This window comes from Embiotoca jacksoni, unplaced genomic scaffold (genome assembly GCF_022577435.1).
Source record: "Embiotoca jacksoni isolate LCO1_2020_lvr unplaced genomic scaffold, fEmbJac1.0.p SCAF_26, whole genome shotgun sequence".
In the NCBI taxonomy this organism is placed as follows: Eukaryota; Metazoa; Chordata; class Actinopteri; family Embiotocidae; genus Embiotoca; species Embiotoca jacksoni.
The window spans coordinates 1,381,786-1,402,248 of record NW_027185377.1 but is presented as its reverse complement, the minus strand read 5'-3'; the positions used below and the strand labels follow the sequence as shown (position 1 = coordinate 1,402,248).

The following is a 20,463-nucleotide window of genomic DNA, read 5'->3' as shown; positions in this document are numbered from 1 at the left end:
TATGAATAGAAAAGGTGGCATTTGGACTTTTAGATTATAAACATAAAACTTGATCATAGGCTTGAAATAGATGTTGTTTTTGTTCAATTAATGTAAATAAATTAATGGTAAAGGCAAATTGCAGGTGAGGATACCTGTCACTCATTAACTTTTTTTTAAACAATTTTAAAACGTGGAACTTTATTTTTCAGCTCCTGTTCCGTCCGTGTTCGCGTGGGGGACGGGACCAGTAGGGGAAACGGTCGGACTGTAATGTTTGTAACACCCGGTGTTTGAGCTGTGGGATGGAGTTTCGCTGACGAACAGACAGAAACGCTGCTTGATTATTGTTTTGTATTTACTGTGTCTGTCTACCAACAGCGGCGAAACATCCCGGGAGCTCCCACCGGACCCGAACATGGCGGATAACATTGTGAGTGTTCACCGGGCGGGTCGTGTTACCGGGACCGGCTAACGTTAGCACGGAGTGATGAGGCAGCAGAATTAGCTCCGACTCGGGGCCTGTGCAGCTAGCCGGCTAACCTTAGCTCCGAGGCTAGCTGACGAATTAAAAAGAAGAAGCATCATTGTTGGCCAGAAGCAACATAACCGGCGGGTTTCAGGAATAACGTGTTTAAAACATGTTCATTTCTCCAGCCAGACATTATAAAGAACATGGCTGGTGGACTTTAATGGATCTCAGGTGTAGATGGACTAAAGGGATGTTTAGTTGGCCGACACGGTGACAGCTCGAGTTCAAACGGTCTGGGTCAAAGAGGAACAATCAAACAGCTTCATGGACTTTAGATGACAATAAGGTGACGGGACTTTTTATTTTGCACTGTCATCGTTGTCATGATGTCCCGACACCGCTATGAAGGAGGGGGGGGGGGGGGGGGCTTGACTGACAGGATGTCCCCCGCCAGTATGATTATAACATTTACAGTCACCAGTTTAACTCACTAACAAACCTGCAGGGAAGTTGAGTCGAGCTTTGAGCGACTGGTTCTCTTCTTTTTGTCCTCTTGATGCTATAAAAGGTGTTTGAGACATTTTACACAAAGATTCACATTTTGCACCAACAGAATAAGAGTTTGTCTCTCAGATAATCCTGTCCAGGTCTGTGTGAAATGTGAAAACCAAAACAATCAAATGTCCCTTTTTCTATCTTTTAAAAATAGACTAGAAAGTACACGATTACCAGCATCTAAATGTACTTAAAGTGCTGGTGATGCAGAGTGGCTCCCTCCTGAATGATGTATGTTATTGGGTTTTAATTATTTGATATTCATTAATGTGTACATCCCTTCAGTGTTGCAGCTGAAGCTCATTTAAAAATAAATAAATAAATAAACGTATACGGTGCTTAATCTGTAACGATACAGCATCATTTAGTAGTCGTTTTATTTTTCATGTTAATAAATCTGCTAAACAAACCACAATCATATTGAATGCAGTGGAGTACAAAGTTCAATATTTGCCTCCAAAATGTCGTAGAGATGAAAGCGAAAGCACCGTAACAAGGAAGTACAAACAAGTAAATCCACTTTCCACTCAAATATAGTACTTGATGATTTATTTGTCCTCCTCCCGTGCAGGTCATCAGGGTTCAGTCCCCAGACGGGATGAAGAAGATTCCTTCCACCAAGAGGGAGACAGCTGCTGCTTTTCTGAAGAAGGTACTAGCTTTAAAGAAAAATATCAATTTATGCACATTCAGATACACACAATGCTTCTGTTTTGTTCTGGGTGCTACGTACATCTACTCAAGAAAAATGTACTTTAAAGCAACAATAAAATTAATCTTCAGACTTTTATTTCACTGAGGTTTTAAATTCATGATTTTAACTCGAAGTGGAGTATTCTCACAGTGTGTATTAGTACTTTTACTTCAGTGAAGAACTTGAATACTTCACATTCCTCCACTGTTACATTGTCATTTCTCAAATCCTGGATTTTTGAGTCCAGTCCTGGAATGATGCTCATTGTTTGTGCAGCTTTAATGTGTCTTATCTTTGCAGCATTGCAAGTAGGATTGTGTGTACTGTTGTCACAAAGTAGTACACAGTTGTTTTTCCTTTTTTCCTGCTCGTTGTTCATTAATGTACAAAGCTGTGCAGGAAGTACCAGAGCTGGTCAGGCATGTGGCTTTCAGGGGACATTTGTGTTCAGGGAGTGTTTTCAATGCAGAGCTCTGCACACTTTTGAAAGGCCGGGCGTTTCTTCACATCATGACAGAGGGAAATATACCCAGAATAAATGGATGATATATTCAGTCTTGATTTGTGTTTAAATATCTCTGTTCTGACCTCCACTCGCTCGTGAAAGATAATTAGAGAGGAGTCTGGAAACCGTCGAAAAAAAACAAAAATAGATCTCCAGCACTGCAGCAGCTCCTCATCAAAAATGCATGTGTCCAGGCGGCGCAGTGTCGCCGGCTGATTGACGCAGAGTCGTTTTCATTCCCTGCTGGCGGGCGGGACGGTACGAGGGGGACGGGGTGGAAGCAGCCCTGCAGGTTGGACTTCTGCAGACGGAATAAAAAGAAGCTCAGCGTGATGTTCTGGCTCTGACAGTCTGACAGTGGACAGGTTTTCTTTTTTTTCTTTTGTGCAGCTTAAAAAACAAACCATGAAACGCTCAAAGTGCTTTTGGGTGCTAATTTTACCAGCGTTCACTCCAAAGATAAATTGGATCCTGAAAATCCATCCTGTCTCACTGTTTTCTGATTTTCGGCTGGTTCAGATGTCAGAAGGAGGCGGTGGGGACTTCAGTCATTATTTATTCCGCATTAAATGTCTTCATGAATCCAGCTTTTAATGTCAAGACAATCATCCCGTTCTTTTGTGAGCGTTACAGCCCGAAGTTCCTTCTCGATACTTCCTGTCTGATGAGACACGAGCAGATAATCAGCATGAGTCTGAGGGGCTGCCAGATATGTGGTGTGATGTTGGAGTGCGACGGGATAGCGGCTCCGAGCGCTCTCCGTTGCTGAGTTTGGCACCCTGAGCGACGACCATAAGAGGTGTTTCTCTTGTGCCAAGAGGCTCTCTGCTAATCTGCTTTGAGCGAGTGATTGTGAGAGTTTGGAGAGCGGAGAGCCGACTTCCTTCCTTCTTTCTTTCCTTCCTTCCTTCCTGTCGCAGATCCCAGAGAGGAACAAATCATTTGACATTTTCACCTAAAGATAAACCCAGACTGATTTAAGACGTCAGATCTCCAGGAGATTAGTGAGAGTTTTGGGGATTTTTAGGACGCGTGATGCAGTTTATGACGTCCACCTCTTCACCTCTCCAACAGGTGGCCAAAGAGTTCGGCTTCAATTCCAACGGGTTCTCCGTTTACCAGAACCGTGACAAGACCGGAGAGATCCTCTCCCAGAACAAAACCCTCAGCCTGCTTAAGATCAAGTGAGTACGGCGAAAAGTTGACAGTTGTGGTGAAGTTTAAAAGTCAAATATCGAGTCTAATGTTCAAATTCAGGTCTGTGAGTCTGTAAAAATAATTATGTTTATATAGCACCTTTCAAAGCAATGTTACAATATTAAAATGAATCTTATTTGATTACAGAAAAAGGAAAAAATGGTTAAAATACTTCAGATTAAAATTAAAAAATGAATCAAAACAACAAACAAAACACATTAGGAAAAGCACAATGACATAAAACTGAGTGGAAATAGAAAACTTTGAGATTTTAAGTTGTAATTTTACAGATTCTTTGAAAATACACTTTTCAGATGATCACAAGGTGTCGTAATAATAGTTTATTTTAAAATCTAATACTTATAATATAATAACTGCTCTTCAGCACACTAATCAATGAAGAGATCTTTAACTTGGAAATATTTATTGTATCAGTCAAGTTTTATGCATTCATCAGAAAACAATGTTAATTATTGCATCTGAATTTTAACAGAATAAACGGAGTGAATGTTCTTGGAACTTTTCAGTTTTTAATCGTCTCTGGTGCTCCTGCAGGCACGGGGACATGTTGTACCTGGTCCCGTCGGCATCGTCCACCCCCTCCGGGGAGGTGATGGACACGGCCACCCCGCACACGTCGTCATCGCTACCATCCGTCTCATCGTCCTCTTCGTCCTCCTCCTCGTCCTCCATGCTCCCTCGGTCCTTCTCAGCGCCGCAGGTCCAGGAGGACGAGATCGATCAGTACCTGGCCAAACAGGACGGCAAGATCTACAGGAACAAAGATCCACAGCTGTAAGAGAGAGAGACACAGCTGCACACGTCTGAGTTCAATACAGATGTGGGAGGTTTAATCTGGCTTTTTCTCGTTCCAGATGTCGCCATGGTGCCCTTGGAAAATGTGTGCACTGTGTACCGTTAGAGGTAATTTATCCTCTTGTTATGTCAGCACAGCCACAATAAAACAGATTTTCCTCACTGATAATGTGGCTTCTCTCTGCTGCAGCCTTTTGACGAAGACTACCTGAATCACCTCGACCCGCCGGTGAAGCACATGTCATTCCACGCGTACCTTCGCAAGCTGACCGGTGGAGCCGACAAGTGAGACGTTGTTCTTTTTTTTAATTCCTGTCCAGTGGAGACGTTCCTACAACGTCCCCGTCAGACTCTTTATAACGCTGCTCTGATCTCCCGCAGAGGGAAGTTCGCAGCTCTGGAGAACCTCAGCTGTAAGATCAAGTCAGGCTGCGAGGGTCACCCTCCCTGGCCCGAGGGCATCTGCACCAAGTGTCAGCCCAGCGCCATCACACTGAACAGACAGGTCGGTCTCCGGGAAGCGGCGCAGGAAGTCTTCAGCTCATTTCTTTCTGAGTAAAGAGTCACAGATCTCCTCCTCTGTTCCTTCCCCCTCCAGAAATACAGACACGTGGACAACATCATGTTCGAGAACCACACCATCGCCGACCGCTTCCTGGACTTCTGGAGGAAGACGGGCAGCCAGAGGATGGGCTACCTGTACGGCCGGTACACCGAGCACACGGACATCCCTCTGGGCATCAGAGCCGAGGTGGCCGCCATCTACGAGCCCCCGCAGGTGAGAGATCGGCGCACCGTAACGTGTCCGTCGGTGCTGACTCGGCAGAGACTCCGTTCTAACTGCTGCTCCTCTGATGTTTCTCTGCTGCTATCAGAACGCCACCCAGAACAGCCTGGAGCTGGTGGAGGACCCCAAAGCTGCAGCTGTGGACGAAATCGCTGCCAAACTGGGCCTCTGCAAGGTCAGCCGTCTCTCCTCCTCCTCAGTCCTCCGTCGACCTCGAGGCAGATTTATGTTTCTCTGGCAAAGTCTTCCGATCGAAGAATTTAACCTGTTGAACCGGATCATTTTAGCAGAACCAACTGGGCCGGACTTTGAGATGAATTCGTTTGAAGTTCTGTAAAATCTCCTCTTGTCTTTCTCTGTCACTGTATCTGAAAGTTTAAAATTCTTGCCTCAAATTTCAACTATAATGAGTTTGTACGTAACTTCTGCAGCCGGTCGAGACGTCGAGCAAAGCAGGACGTTGGAGGTTCACTGGCGCTGCTAGCAAGTCTCAAAACAGCCTTTTAGAGCATGAAAATGTAACGTCAGGAATGGTTATGGAAAATCTTCTGTTATATATGCAGTGAGAAAATGTGCATTAATCAGGGAGGACGTCGGGAGTATCATTATTAATACAAATCTAATATAAACAGCTTCTCTTCTTTCTTTCTTTTTATAAATAAGATGTGTTAAAATTAGACTCTGCTCCAGTGATTTTGAATGAAGTAGTGATTGATTTTTATTGTTTGTTTGTTTATTAGTTGAGGCCTGGGAGCTGCATACACTATATAACGATGATATAAATATAAAGAGATGTTTGTTGTGTAAAATTGATCAATTGTGTTTGAACTTTTCCTTTTGAGTCCAGTTCTTGAAGCTCTTTGTAACGTCATGTGATCTCATCGTGGCACACGTATTCAGATATTCCACGTGAAGTGATGTTGGCTGTGTGCCGTGTTGCAGGTTGGGTGGATCTTCACCGACCTGCTGTCCGAGGACACGAGGATAGGAACCGTCCGCTACACGAGGAACCATGTGAGGACACAGCCGTCCGTCCGGCCGTTTGTTTTTGTCCTCCGTGTGTTACAACATGTCGTTCCCTCTGTTAGGACTCTCACTACCTGAGTGCAGAGGAGTGCATCACGGCCGGATACTTCCAGAACCAACATTCAAACACCTGCAGACTCTCTCGAGACGGACACTTCGGATCCAAGTTCGTGACCACGGTCGCAACAGGTACGTTTGTTTGTTGTTGTTGTTTTTCTCCTTTTAATGATTGTAATGAACAATGACACCAAAAAAAAGATTTTTGCTTTATTTCATATTTAAAGATAGAGGCGTGAGAGCAGAACTCGTGTTCTGTATTTAGGTTTTTTTGCATGTTTTTCTGGTTGGTTTTGGCTCTTTGACGACATGAATGGTGAGAGAAGGTTTGAAGTCATTTTACAGTGAATCAGCATCTTTCAAACGTCCGATACGGCAGAAACACATTCAGGCTGAACGTCATGAATCAATTCAGGCCGAGAACTCTTTGCATAGTTTTTGCTTTACTTTTCAGACGCTGCCTTTAGGTCGTGTAATCGAAGGCCAAACCCGGGTTTTATTGTTTTATTTGCAGTCTAACTTTAAGTTGAGTCACTTTGTCGTTGCAAAAAGTCAAACTGCACCAATAGTTCAGTGAAACCAGATTTCTCCGCGGCTCCGCTGGCTCGAGGCCAGACGTCTTCACCTCCCTCGGCTTACAACCCCGAAGACCTCCGCGTCTATTTGTTCCAGGAAGTCTCAGCGGTGACCTCATCATCGTTATTGTCATGAACGAGGCTCCGGCAGCCAAAGTCTGACGTCACGGCGACACATCTCGAGCCAGTCGGCGGCCGACGTCCATCTGGTTCACTTTCTCTCGTCATCCGCCTGGAAACGAGTTGCACGTGTGAAAAAACAACAACTCAGATTGTTCACGTTAAAGTCAGATCAGATAATTAGTTAAAAGTTCACCATCGTCACATGTTCTGGCTTCTCAAACCAACTTCCACTCCAACTTCTCCGATCGTGGTGTTTGTGCAGGTGGTCCAGACAACCAGGTGCACTTTGAGGGATACCAGGTGTCCAACCAGTGCATGGCCCTGGTGAGGGACGAGTGCCTACTGCCCTGCAAAGACGCTCCGGAGCTGGGCTTCGCCAAAGAGTCGAGCCCCGAGCAGTACGTACCAGACGTCTTCTTCAAGGTGAGACGTTCGTCCGAGGATTAAACGTGTACGACATCATGTGATCTTTTAAAGAATACTTTATTTTTTTCTATCCATCCGACAGGACAAAGACAAGTTCGGAAATGACGTGACGTTTCTAGCGCGGCCTCTTCCCGTGGAGTACCTTATCATAGATGTGAGTCATGATGCGTAGCTCTTTAATCTAACGGAGACCGGCCTCCTGACTTTCTGGATAATTACCCTTTTTTTTTTTTCCTTTTTTTTTTTTCCCTCCACAGATCACTACAACTTTTCCAAAGGACCCCCAGTACACCTTCTCCTCCACACAACGCTTCCCCATCGAAAACCGGGACATCCTGGGAGAAACACAAGTGAGCGCCTTTCTGCACAAACTCACACGAGCTGCTTTAATTCCTACTCTGGTCTATTGGAGCTCGTCTGAATCGTGTATTTCTGAGCATGTGCACTTCGGTTCCCGTCCAAAGACGCACCGCTCGTCTGAATGTGGTCACCGTGGTGACCGTGAGACTGACAGACTGGAGGCTTCAAAACGTAGTTTACAAATTTAGTTGGTGCACTGCTGACTGAGCCTGATGGGTTTTTAGATTTCACTCTTCCTTAGAAAAGGGCAGATGCTCCTAACAATGTGGAAATAATAGGACAGTAGAATAACAAAAATAAGTAAATATAGATGGATTTTAATACGTAGATTCCCTTGATGCAAAACATATTAGAGGAGAAAAAGACATAAATAAAAATATATTATTCTTCACTGGACAGTTTTGTTACTTCTTAACATTTAATCTTTAAATTCACCCAAAGATCCAGTGAAGTTGAAGGAAACTAACATTAAAGTGTTGTTATTTATCTTCTGTCCGACTCATTATGTCCGCCTGGATTTCACCGTCACAGCTGAGTGCCGGAGAAAATCAGAGCGACCTTTTTGAACCTTTAACCTCCAGATCTGAGAGGAAGTTCTTCATCTCGTTGTCGTTGTTTGTTTTTGCAGGATTTTCACAGTTTAGCGACGTACCTGTCCCAGTGCACCTCCACGTCATTCCTGGACATCGTGTCGGACTTCCATCTGCTCCTCTTCCTCGTCACCAACGAAGTCATGCCTCTGAGAGTAAGTTTCATCCTCCGTGTCCTCGTTCCTCTGGAGGCGGTTACCGGCCGCGAGAATGTTTTCACTCAGTTTTGTTCCGTGCTGATTTGCTCAGACCGATCCATCACCACCATCAAAAACATCGTGCCTCTGTAAACGGATCAGCGTGTGCTCGATGAAAGCCAGACGAAGAAAAAAACAAAGCGTGTCGGGAGGTTTGATTTGTGTTGTGTGTCTGCAGGACAGCATCGGGCTGCTCCTCGACGCGGTGAAGACCTCGAACGAGGATCTGGCGCAGACCTGGAAGAAGTCTGAGCAGTGGGCCACCATTGAGCAGCTCTGCAGTGAGTTCACCGGCTTTTTACTCTCATTAGTTCATCATGTAATTCAGAATAATTCAAAAATAAAGCCACTTTTAAACCCATTTAACTAAAACAGCATCCAAAACACATCAGTTGGAAGCTTTTTGTTGCAGTTAAATACCATAATTTAATATGTTTTAATCATTTCTTTGGTTGAAAAGTGAGATTATAAATCAAATTTATATGATTTATTTTTTAAGAACATCTTGTGACTAAAAGAATTGATTAAAACAGCCCCCAAAAAAAGTCAAAAATGACGTCGATTCTTAAAGGAGCAGTTCAACATTTCCTGCAGACCGTTAGATGAGAAGAATGACGGCCGACATGATGAATGAATGAACGTGAGGCTGCAGCCAGCTGCTGATCAGCTGATCGTAGTGCAAAGACTGGAACAGGATGAAACGACGTCTGTCCGAAGCCCAGCTACGTTAGAATGATTATTTATTCCTGATCCAAGTGGAAGAAGTCTTCGTGGTTTCACAGGTGGTTCTGTTGAACAAATACAAGCAGCTACCGTGCAAAAAGAAATTAAAGTGGACATCAACTTAAATCAGTAAAGAATCTAATAAAAGTCTGGTAGAAAATATTTTTACATTCACCAAAATCTTCTTAAATTTTGTTCTAAAATTTGCTCTGAAGAAACGTCGGATTCATGACGTGTTCTCAGACGTGTTCTCACTTCTGTCCTCATGTTGATGACTCTAATCCACCTCGACAGGTGAAAGCACAGGAATTTATTTTAGGAACGAAGATGTTGTCTCGAAAGTTGTTTTTTTTTTCTACTTCTTAGAGGCGACACAAACATCTGCAGAAACAGAATCCCTCTCAGTATTCTGATAAAGCACCAACAGGCGACTCAAAAATCTCCACCCTCCTGTTTGTTTTTTATGTTTTCACTGTTTCATCACGACTAAAAAGGGCAAATATCCATCAGTTTAAACAGAAGTACAGTCGTTGCCGTGGCGACGTCCCCCCCCACCCTCCAGTCTGTCTGCTTGCTTTGTTTCACGATGCGTCCAACTTTGACGTAGCTGCAGGTTTCGAAGCGCCCCGTCGTGGATCTCTGACCTCTGAGGTGTAACGTGCTGTGTTTCCCTCCGCTGTCGCCTGCAGGTACGGTGGGGGGGCAGCCCTCCAGCTCTCTGGGTTACGGCGCCATGGGCGGCCCGTCGACGCCCGCCTCCTCCTCGGCCATGTGGTCCTGCCTCCACTGCACCTTCATGAACCAGCCCGGCACAGAGCACTGCGAGATGTGCAGCCTGCCCCGCAGTTAAAAACTCCCCCTCTCACCCCCACCCTACCCGTCCTCCGCCCTGATCCGTCACCGCACCCAGGACCAGCTGGCGAGATTCGGCCGCCCTCTTTTGTTTTTTCCCCGCCATCACGTCGAAGCCTCTTCTTCCCGCCTCGCCGGCCGCAGAGGGACGTTTACACCAAACTTCACGGGTCATTCTGTCTCCCTCCAACACAGCGGCTCTCCTGAGAGGTGGTTTTAGGTAAAGCACTTTTGGCTGCGACCCCCCTCCCCCTCCCCTCCCCCTCCCCTCCCACCCTACCCCCCTCCCCTCCATGCCTCAAATAAAATCCTGCTGCGACTCAGGACGACAGCAAAGACTCAAGTGTTTGGATGTTCTCTCACATCACCGCTCTCACCACATCTTCTGGAAAATCTTGCTGTGTATAAATACATTTGAGGAATGATGCTGTTATTTAATTACGTTTCTTTTTTTTATCAGATTGTAGCTTCAACTTTTTTGAATCTCCAGCGTGGACTCGGTCAGGTTTTTACAGGTCTCTTTGACACCCCCCCCCCTCCCCCTCTTTAACGTACAATCACCGGTCGAAGCTCAGACCATAAATTCCACTTTACGTAGAGAGTTTCTATTTTCAGTATTAAATGAATTCCCAGATTTGGAAAAACAAAAGCAGCAGAAGTGACGAGCCGTCGGTGGTTTTCTTGCTCGTTCGGTTGGATTTGTAGCGTCTGGATTTGGTGGTTTGAACTTTGAGCTGGCACAATATGTAGCTCATCTTATCAGCACCCCCCCTCCTCCTCCTCCTCCTCCTCTTCCCTCCCCTCCAAGGACACCACCCACCTTCATCATCATCATCGTATCACTGACTCGCTGAGTATTAGCAGTGAGGTGCTTTAGAAACAACTGGTGCTCGCCGCTCTGTGTTTCGTTCCCCCGCCGACGGGTTTTTGGTTTCCGTCTCTCGGCCTTCAAAGACTCTGCTGCCCAGAGGTCGAGGAAGGTCGTAGGTCACCGCGGAGTCAGTTCACCCAAATTATTGTTTATCTGACTCTTTTTAGTCGTGTTCTGGATTCACCTGCAAAATGTTTAAAGTGAAGAGGGTCTACTGAAGTGGATGGAAACTTAATAGTTGTGCTCAGAGAGTTCAAAACAAATCTTTCATTGGCAAGAATAAGGAATAAAAACTCCCTCTATTAAAGTCCTAGAGAGGTTTTGTTTTAATTTTCGTCAACCGACCCTTTAACGTGTCGCAGTCGGTTTAAGTTGTTTTTTGGGGATTTTCTTTCATCATCCAAGTTTCGTTCAAACTTGGATGTTTTTCTTTGACATCTCCAACATTTCTGATATTCACACATTGATCTCCTTCCCTGCTCTGCTGTGGCGGGAGCTTCTTAAAGCCATCGGTCCATTCAAAGCTCCAAGTATTTTGGTTTTTCGAGTGCGTCAACAAAATTTGGAGACATTTTTCAAAAAGCTTAAAACTAAAGGCTAACAAACTTTTCAGATTTAGTTTTTGGCCGTTCGGCTTTTTCCTCGTAACCTCGTGCGCCGTTATGAGCTGGATTTGTTTAGTTTTTTCATTTAGCTCCGACGATGATCCGAGCTGAATCGGTAAAACACTGAGCTGAATTGAAGGTTGTCGCCGTGGAAACAGGCCTCTAAAGTTTCACATTTCTGCCGTTTACGAGACGAGAGCTCGACGAAGTGTGGATGTGATTTTAGCGGTAGATTCAGCAGCGGTCCCCCCACCCCCCGCCTTCCCCTCACCCCACCCCCACTCCCGTGTGGTTTGCTGAGAGTGATTTCTCTGATGTCATGCTAGCGGACGGCAGTGACCTTGTCCTTTTGTATCGATCCGGGGGCCGTTTGCTGAGCAAGCACGCTCTTGGACTTACAGCCGGTTCTCACTTTCCACTGAGCTAACTGAGGACCTTCAGAGTTGTATGCTGTTGACCTGGATTTGAAACAAAACAATAAAAAAAAAACAACAAAGATGAAAACAGATGTCTCTGATTTGTTCCTCTTTTTTTTTTTTTTTTAGCAATGCTTGCATTTTTTTTTCAGACCACTGCTGTGCAGGAAGTGTTGGATGGACTGGCATGAAATTTGGTGCAAATAAGTGTGATCCCCAGAGGATGAACCCTCCTGACTTTAATGATCCTGGGACTTTCCCTCTATCGCCACCAGCTGGTCAAAGTTTACACTGAAATATCTCGATATTTACTCTTCGAATACAACCATTGTGATTTGCCATTAGCGCCACCTTCAGGTCAGAATTTTGATTCACGCGATAATAACATGCTCCACTAATGACTCTCCCACTTGGTGCTAATTAGCAAACGCTCATGAACACGGTCCACATTATACTGCTTAATGCTAGCATGCTAACATTAGCATCTAGCTCAGACAAGGTTTGAGGTTACACGAAGGAATAAACTAAGTTTAGAAAACCACTACACGACCAAAAGTATGTGGACACCAGTAGACTGCACAGAGCCCTGACCTCCCTGACAGGTGTCCACATACTTTTGGTCGTGTATTTAGAGTCTGAAGTCCTTGAAAAGTGGATTTTCGTGTTTTTGGAGCTGGTTTTCACCCTGACTGAAAACACGCAGCATGAAGAGGGTGGAGGTACCTGTAGCATGAAGAGGGTGGAGGTACCTGCAGCATGGAGAGGGTGGAGGTACCTGCAGCATGAAGAGGGTGGAGGTACCTGGAGCATGAAGAGGGTGGAGGTACCTGGAGCATGAAGAGGGTGGAGGTACCTGCAGCATGAAGAGGGTGGAGGTACCTGCAACAAGAAGAGGGTGGAGGTACCTGCAGCATGAAGAGGGTGGAGGTACCTGCAGCTACAGCTCGGTCATCTCCACCTCGCTGCGGCCTCCTCTGGACCACACATGGACAGCAGATGAAGAGCAGGAATGTTTCGGCTGGTCGTGACCTCAGAACATCAAACACGAGCACTTCATTCATGTAAAACTTTACTGGTCCCATAATCTGCCTCGTTACATGTTCGTGATCAACCGTCGGCTGGACGGAACTTAAACCTTTTCTTTCTTTTTGATTTAAAACTTGCAGTTAAAGATGTGAAACAATGAGTTGAAGAGAAAGTTTCAGCGGTGAAATGCTGATATTTGATGCCGAGTCTGATGGGAGTGGAGACCGAAGACCCTCCCTCTGTTTCAGATCAAAAACAACTGAGCTTTGTCCTCACCGGAGTCGTCCTCTTCCTCCTCTTCCTCCTCTTCCTCCTCCAACCGTCACTGCAGGTAAGTTTCCTTCACTTCAGTTATTTCATGTAGAAAAGACGAAACTTTCCCACTCAGGTGTGTGTGTGTGTGTGTGTGTGTGTGTGTGTGTGTCTGTGTCTGTGTGTGTGTGTGTCTGTGTCTGTGTGTGTGTGTGTGTGTGTGTGTGTGTGTGTGTCTGTGTCTGTGTGTGTGTGTGTGTGTGTGTCTGTGTGTGTGTGTGTGTGTGTGTGTGTGTGTGTGTGTGTCTGTGTGTGTGTGTGTGTGTGTGTGTCAGGATGAGGACTGCTGGACTTCTGCTCGTCTTGTCTGCGACTCTTTGTGTCGCTCAGAAACAGAAAATAAGTCGGAGACCAGAGTTGGATTTCAGGAATGAAGGTGAGACGATCGGAGGAGATTCATTATTCATGTATTATTTTTATTAACATTATTATTATGAAGGTTTCAGACATCATTTCATGAAGCTCTAAATACAATTAACAATTTGAATATTGTCTTTTAAATAACATTGAAGTACATTCCTGTTTGTTTGTTTTCTTTTCTTTCTTTCTTTGTTTCATTCTTTGCTTTTCCTTTGTTTCTGTGTTCCTTCTTTCTTTCTTTCCTTCTTGTGTTTCCTGAATACTGTTTTTGTCCTTCAGTTTTGTGTTTTCACTCTGTTGGAAACATAATTGTTCCCATATTGATCTGAGCTAAGTGATTAAATGAGGTGCTCGTTCACCACTGAAGATCACGTTGTGCTCGTTTACTGTTTGACTCATGTTTGTTTAATAAGATGCAGCGCCAAAAAAAATGTAAAAAAACAAGTGTTTTCTTCCCGATTTCCTCGCCTGCAGCAGAGAAAGTGACCACCAGAGGGTGCTCAAACCTCACGCTGGTTTTAGACAACTGGAAATACGCCATCATGACGCAGGTCAAAGATCTGCTGCTGCACGACCACCACACCGTGCTGCCTGATTACGCCAGGTGAGGACACACCTGCTGTTTGAGCTGCACACACAGTTCAGGCCATAAGTATGTGGACAAGTAAAAATAAAATGATGAATCCCTCATTAAAGTACCAAGTTTTAGTTCATTTTTCTCCGACAACACTTTTTTTTTCTTATTGGTGTATAAGATAGTTTGAATGTGAATGTTACATTTCTATTTTCCCTTCAGGATCCAGCCTCTGTCGGACGCCCTGGGAGACCTCTACAAGGAGTTCAACGCCCTGAAGGAGCGTCTCGCCGAGCTCACGACCAAGTTTGAAGGAGTGGAGGCCTTCGTGGACAACGTGCGGTTAAGAAGGAAACTGGCGCCCCCCCCGAGGTGAACCCCGACCCCCGGGGTCACCGCCGGGGGAGGCTGGGGGCACCGAGGCTGGAGGTCGACCTCAGGGACGGAGAAGCAGGGTCGTGATTCGGAGGATCAAGAAACCTGAAGGCTCCCAGGACTGAGCACCTTTCAGGTGCAGCATCGTGGTGTTGTGTTCAATGCAGGGATGTGATCTTATTATTGGTCTAACAATTTGAAATCTGTTAATCTGGGTTCATATTTTATTTTTACATTTTCATTGAGAGGAGAAAAAGTTGCCTTTGACAATATTGTTGATACAATATAATATTAATCTTTATTTGTATTCATTTATATAATTTTCTGTCCACACATAATTTATTTATTCATTCATCTTTTCTCACTGAACTGCTTTTTTTTTATAACCGCTTTCTGTATTTAGTTTTTATTTCTTTAACAGTAACATCATGTAAACTGTCTTTTAAAATGTTTACACAGCAGTAAATTCATGTTGAAAGACAGATAAAAAGGTGAAGTGAATGTGTATGTACTTGATATTTGTAGTAGTTGGTTTATTGCCTAGTAATAACAGTAATACCTTGTTTTGGAGATGCATCTGATATGTTTTGTCTGCTTTCTTCAAAATAAAAGCCTCTTATTTTTGCTCTAAAGAATGTTTTGATTTCGTTTCATCCCAGATGGAATACTCCAAACCAGCAGTTTAACCCTGAACTGGGAAAATTATTTGCAAATGCATGAAACACACATATTTGTTTACCTTTCTAAAATAAAATATGTAAAAAAAAGAATGAAACGAAAGAAAAATAATGAACTACAAAAAAATATCCCAAAACTGGAAGCTGTGTTTACCTCTCTGCTGGGATGGAAAGTGAAAGTTCCGAGGAACCCTGAACGCCGCGTAAGTTTCCTCTTCGATGGGACTCGAAGAGAAATGAAACTGAAAACTCGTCTGCTTTGGTTTAGGGACTGTCGAGAAATTACTTTTTGAATCACGACAGACAAAACAGACTAAACCTCTAAAACTGCACGTTAGCTGACAATTCATCTGTCTGGCCCCACTATAATTACACCATAACACATTTTAATAACCAACACAGTTAACTTCTGTTGATAATTCAGACTAAACAGAGAGACAACCTGTAAAGAAGGCAATATATTTGCGGACGGTCCCTTACAGTGACAGTAGCGCGAGCCTGATAAACAATTGCTTCACACACCTTTTAGCTTCATCGAGTGGAAAGCTGAGAATCAGACAGGTAAGAAAACACTGCAGCAAACATGAAGTATTTGTCGTATTAAATGTTCTGCTTCACTTTTAAATGTCGTAAAAATCAACACAACTGAGCGACGTCCTTAAATAATACGTCATTTATCATGTTTTTATGTCTTAATTACAACTTCTTCACGAAAAGTCCAACTAGCTTAAATTAGCTACCTTATAAACCAGTGGCTTGAATTTATTAGTTATATTCTTCACTGTATTCTTGTTAGTATTAATGTCACAGTCATTTCTCAGTAGAAATAATCTGTAGAAATGTATCTGTGGTACTTTGTTGTAGTTTCTTGTCATTTCTTTGGACTTCATGGATATTGAAGAAGCAAAATAATTGAGTTTATTTAATCAAAATGGAAGAAAATCACTTCTTAAGTGATGATTTGATTTCCTGCTTCTTTCTGTTCTACTTTTTTATTATTATAAATTCATGAGAAAACAGATTTTGGACTGGTTTTTTTTGTGTGTGGATAAAACAAGCACTTTTTATCAATTCATGGCATTTTAAAGACTAAAGTTTATTAACTGGAAAAAAAAAAGAAAGATTAAGTCGTTGCAGCTCAGATTATGTGCCATCATTTGTTGTTTACTGTGCTATAAAGTTATTGAATGTACAAAGTGCATTGAGTTTTCCACTCCCTTACTGACTGAAATGCACCGACTCAACTTGAACAGCAAGTCTGAGAGAGACATGCAGCGACGCAGGCTGTAACTACACCTGACATTTATAATCACAGACAGATAACAAGGAGGACGAGGACCCTCCTGGGAAAACGTAGTCCCTGCAGATGGAGGAGGGAGGAGGAAACCTCCACCCCGACTGTGGAGACACCAAAAAACAGAGGGGAAGAAATAAGGTACAAATGCAGTGATAACAACAACGTTCACTCTGGCATCTCAGCAGCATTTCAGCTGTCATGACAGTTTATGTTAATGTGTTTTTCAGGAGGAAGAACCCAGCAAGAAAGTTCAAGACAAAGAGAAGAGTAAAAACAGAAATCGAAGAAGAAGAAGAGGAAGAAAGGACACCTCACGTGTTAAAGGAGACGCAGATGTCCTCACAGAAACGGACAAGAGTGAAGCTGCCGAGACGACGAGCAGCCAAACTGAGGAGGGCGCGAGTGTGGATCCGCAGACCGACAGTGAACAACGATGTCGGACGGATGTGAAGATGGTGCAAGCTGAAACTCAAACGAAGAGACCTACGGGTACAGATATGTCCACGCAGACTCCGGTTGTTCATCAGAAGAATCAGGAGTCGCAGACGGACTCTCAAGACGACGCAAAGGAGGAAGAGACTCAACCGGCTGCTGAGACGCAGCTGAAACAAGACCGACGCGTCCCAGAGCCCGAAAATCCAGATAAAGACGGAGCATCGTCGGCCGAGGACCAAAACGCAGAGAAGGAGTCGAAACCCAAAGAGGAGACTCCTTCTGCAGGAGTCTCAGGCGATGCAGCAGGAACAGATGCTAAACTGAAGTCTTACGCCAAAGCCCTGTCTGGAGAGAAGGGAGGTGAGAAACGGTCCAGCGCCGCAGCCTCCAGGACGGCAGATAAAACATCTCCGAGCGCACGGTGAGACCGGTAGTAACATCTCTATAAAACACCGAGGATCAAACCTGACATCTGAACGAGTGTTTTTCTCTCTCCAGTGATCGAAGCCCAGTGAGACCTCCACCCGCTCCGCCCACGTTCATCTTCCACATCTACGCTGTGCTGGACAAAAGGTTTCGATTCAACCAAGAGTGTGACACGCTGACATTGTATTATGAAGGAGGATATCTAAACCTTGAAAAGAAACATTTTGTGTGAGTATTGATTATATTTGTACAAGTTGCACTTTAAATGTAAAGTTTTTGAAGGGGTTTCCAGACTATAATCGCAGCCATTGACGACAACTGTATACATTTGTACAACTCACTATTTAAATTGTGGGAGGAAGTAGTTGAAGTCTTTATATTTAATATTTCCTTTGCAGTCAGTAAAAATCTGAAGTGTTTTACTAAAAGTTAAATATTTTATCTTTAGTGGACAAAAGCAGGGAGGCTATCTGGTGGAAGCAAGTCTCTCCATCGAAGAAAGCAAATTGCGGAGAGGCATATTGCTGACTTATCGGTATGGAGTAAACCAACGACACAAAGACCTCACAGGAAGCGCCACAAGACGTGTTGAAATTCCACTGGACCCAAACGTTAAAGGTAAATATCAACCCTCCACCGGTGGTTCCTGCCTGTTTTCACGAACTGACCACTAACCTGTTTCACACAGAGCTGCACCTCTATGAAGGCTTCATCTGTCGTTATGAGGAGCAAAATTTATTCCGAACTGGCCTTCAGATGGTTGTCGGGAGGAGACCCAAAGGTGATGAGGTCTCAGACGCCTGGCACGCCGCCGCCACATCTCTGCTGAACAGAATCTTCCAGAAATGGACTCCATCCGATAAACAGAGCACCGAGAGCCTGTCTGACCACCTGCTCTATTTCATGAGAAGCCTCGGTTCTGCTCATGTGAGGATGGTGTACATGGACTACTCACACCCTCCTGTGGTCAAGGTCGGTGCAGTGAGAAGAGTCAAAGCATTTTCCCTCCAGTATCCCACCAGTAACAAATGTTTACTTAATTTTTTTATTTACAGGCTTCAGATCTGATTTCAGAGACTCTGGTTCAGATCTTAAGAGGAGAGCCGAAGGAGAAGTTCCCGGGCGGCTGCAGGAACGCCGGGCCTCTGGTTCTGGGCCTGTCTGTTTTCTTGGTGACCAGAAAGCGCTCCATCAACCTCGGAGTTGGAGGCTTAGCTGACCTGTGTGTCCTGGTGTCCTCGGAGACGGCGATGGACCAGAAAAACCTGGACGGGCTGCGAGCTTCTTTCGAACATCTACAGCAGTACGTTTTCCAGCAGCTTTAAGCTTTAACAGGAGTGGAAAGTCATTCTTGACCTGGTTTGCTTCTCACTGTCTTCCTTCGCTATGAAGATTGCTGTTGGATCGCACCAGCTGTTTATATACAGTAACAGTTCACCATTAACATTTCAAAAATGTCTTAGCAGTATATAACTGTTGCTAGAAATTTGTAATAAAAAAAATTAAAAAGTTACCTAAGCATTGCCAGCTGTTAACTAACTTCCAAAACACCATGACTTTGTCTTAGTTATAGTTGCAGAGAAGTTTTATGTTTTTGTAGAATTAGAGTGGAAATGAAGGATGATGTCCAACATTAATGGGCTTCATTGATTATCGTGAAACTGGATCCAGGTGACCTGCCATTCAATTTCTAGCTGACTTACCTAAATTTATCCCCAGAGGAAGACCATTATAAAAAGGGGTTGAAAGCCCTTTAAATAATAAGTTGAGGCCTTGAATTAGTTTGTGCATACTTGTGACTGTAAGACAGTTGAAGGACTCCGTTTGTTCCCCTCAGCACTGTGTTGGGTCTGATCAACCACTGTGCCAGCGTCAGGGTGGCGGAGCTCGTCCTGCTCCTTCCTCTGCTCTTCAGACTCCGGCAGCCGGGAGCTGACGCAGCTAAAGTGGGTCCATCTGTGGAGGAGGAGGACTGGTCCGGACTGAACGGCATCTCTTTCAGCAGCTTCAGAGAGAGCGTACAGTCCTACTCTGACAAACGGCGGTGAGTCTCTCTCCCAAAACTTTCTTTCTTTCCCTGAAACGATCATATTCACTGGAAGTATTTTTGTTTGTTTTTGAATCACAGGAGGATGCTCTCTCTGATCCAGAGACACTTATCAGCGACCGACGAGGTGCCTCTGCTCCAGATGGGCTGGTTGTCTCTGCTGGCGTTTCAGGATCTGCCTGAATATTCAGACCTGACGGGGATTCATGCAGAACACCTGATCCAGAGTCTGCTGTACAGGCTGAGGAAATGTGGAGAGAGGATGGATCAGAACAGAGTGCAGGAGAACGTGGAGGTTGGGAAATAAATCAGAAAATCACAATATTAACTCACAAAATAACATCTTCAAATGTATGTTAATCTTTGTTCTTTCTACGTGCAGCAGGTTAAAAAATCATTGACCCACATCCTGCTGAAGGTAGACGAGCAGAAGAGCAGGTAACAACATTGGAAACATGTTCCGCTGAGACCTCTTGGTTTTTTTTTGTGCTTCCTGTAACTCCATCTCTGTGTCTGCAGAATGATTGAATCGGGAAACCTCAGGCCGGCCTTCATGAGCAGCGTCAGCGTGGCGAAGACAACGTGCGACATCGTGCAGCTCGTCCCGTGGTACCCGGCCGCCGTCCTGTCCTACCAGCTGGTGCTGAAACTGGCGGAGATCCTGGACGCAAAGCTCAGAAAGGAGGTACTGATCTTTTCATTCTGTCTTAGCTGCTTCAATATGGACCGTCAATGTCAACTGATTGTCTTCGTTTCTTGTGTTACAGTCCAAAGAAGACGAGTCGGAGACCTCAAAGCAGCAGCTGTTGAAGGAACTGTTGGACGTGCAGCAGCGAATCAGTGACTGGAGAGACAAACGGCTGCAAAAACCTCTTCTGACAGCATCTAAAACACTCAGCTACCCGAAGGAAATTGAGGTACAGCAGACACACTTCAACGTAAAACTATTTATGAGTTGTTACTTATTTTTTGGGTGGATTAATTCCTTAATTATTTGGCTATAGATTATTCAAAACATGTCCAATAATGTTTCCACAAAGAGCTTTTAATGTTCTACAATGTAAGAAAATGTGCTTCATCTGAAAAAAAACATCCTCAGAATCAGTGA

At 44.4% G+C, this 20,463-nt stretch overlaps 2 protein-coding genes across 2 annotated transcripts in view; both read left to right on the top strand.

The window, feature by feature from the left end:
• The first annotated feature begins 240 nt into the window (after positions 1-240).
• Positions 241-11,120, top strand: nploc4 (NPL4 homolog, ubiquitin recognition factor). The gene is made up of 17 exons (XM_069159961.1): positions 241-412; positions 1,578-1,658; positions 3,280-3,389; positions 3,958-4,197; positions 4,278-4,326; positions 4,409-4,503; positions 4,600-4,723; positions 4,817-4,996; positions 5,094-5,180; positions 5,948-6,019; positions 6,094-6,220; positions 7,049-7,209; positions 7,295-7,366; positions 7,470-7,562; positions 8,201-8,317; positions 8,538-8,640; positions 9,772-11,120. Exons 1-17 carry the CDS (start codon positions 398-400, stop codon positions 9,930-9,932), a joined length of 1,887 nt encoding a protein of 628 aa, XP_069016062.1. The 5' UTR covers positions 241-397; the 3' UTR covers positions 9,933-11,120.
• A 4,511-nt stretch (positions 11,121-15,631) lies between these two features.
• Positions 15,632-20,463, top strand: part of rnf213b (ring finger protein 213b) — a 29,951-nt gene continuing 25,119 nt past the window's right edge. Inside the window, exons 1-12 of the mRNA XM_069159931.1 lie at positions 15,632-15,711; positions 16,466-16,585; positions 16,675-17,303; positions 17,381-17,536; positions 17,757-17,926; positions 17,997-18,280; positions 18,364-18,611; positions 19,146-19,352; positions 19,437-19,650; positions 19,738-19,793; positions 19,875-20,040; positions 20,123-20,272. Of these exons, the coding sequence (XP_069016032.1) occupies positions 16,517-16,585; positions 16,675-17,303; positions 17,381-17,536; positions 17,757-17,926; positions 17,997-18,280; positions 18,364-18,611; positions 19,146-19,352; positions 19,437-19,650; positions 19,738-19,793; positions 19,875-20,040; positions 20,123-20,272 (2,349 nt within the window). The 5' untranslated portion in view covers positions 15,632-15,711; positions 16,466-16,516. The remainder of the gene's footprint in view (positions 15,712-16,465; positions 16,586-16,674; positions 17,304-17,380; positions 17,537-17,756; positions 17,927-17,996; positions 18,281-18,363; positions 18,612-19,145; positions 19,353-19,436; positions 19,651-19,737; positions 19,794-19,874; positions 20,041-20,122; positions 20,273-20,463) is intronic.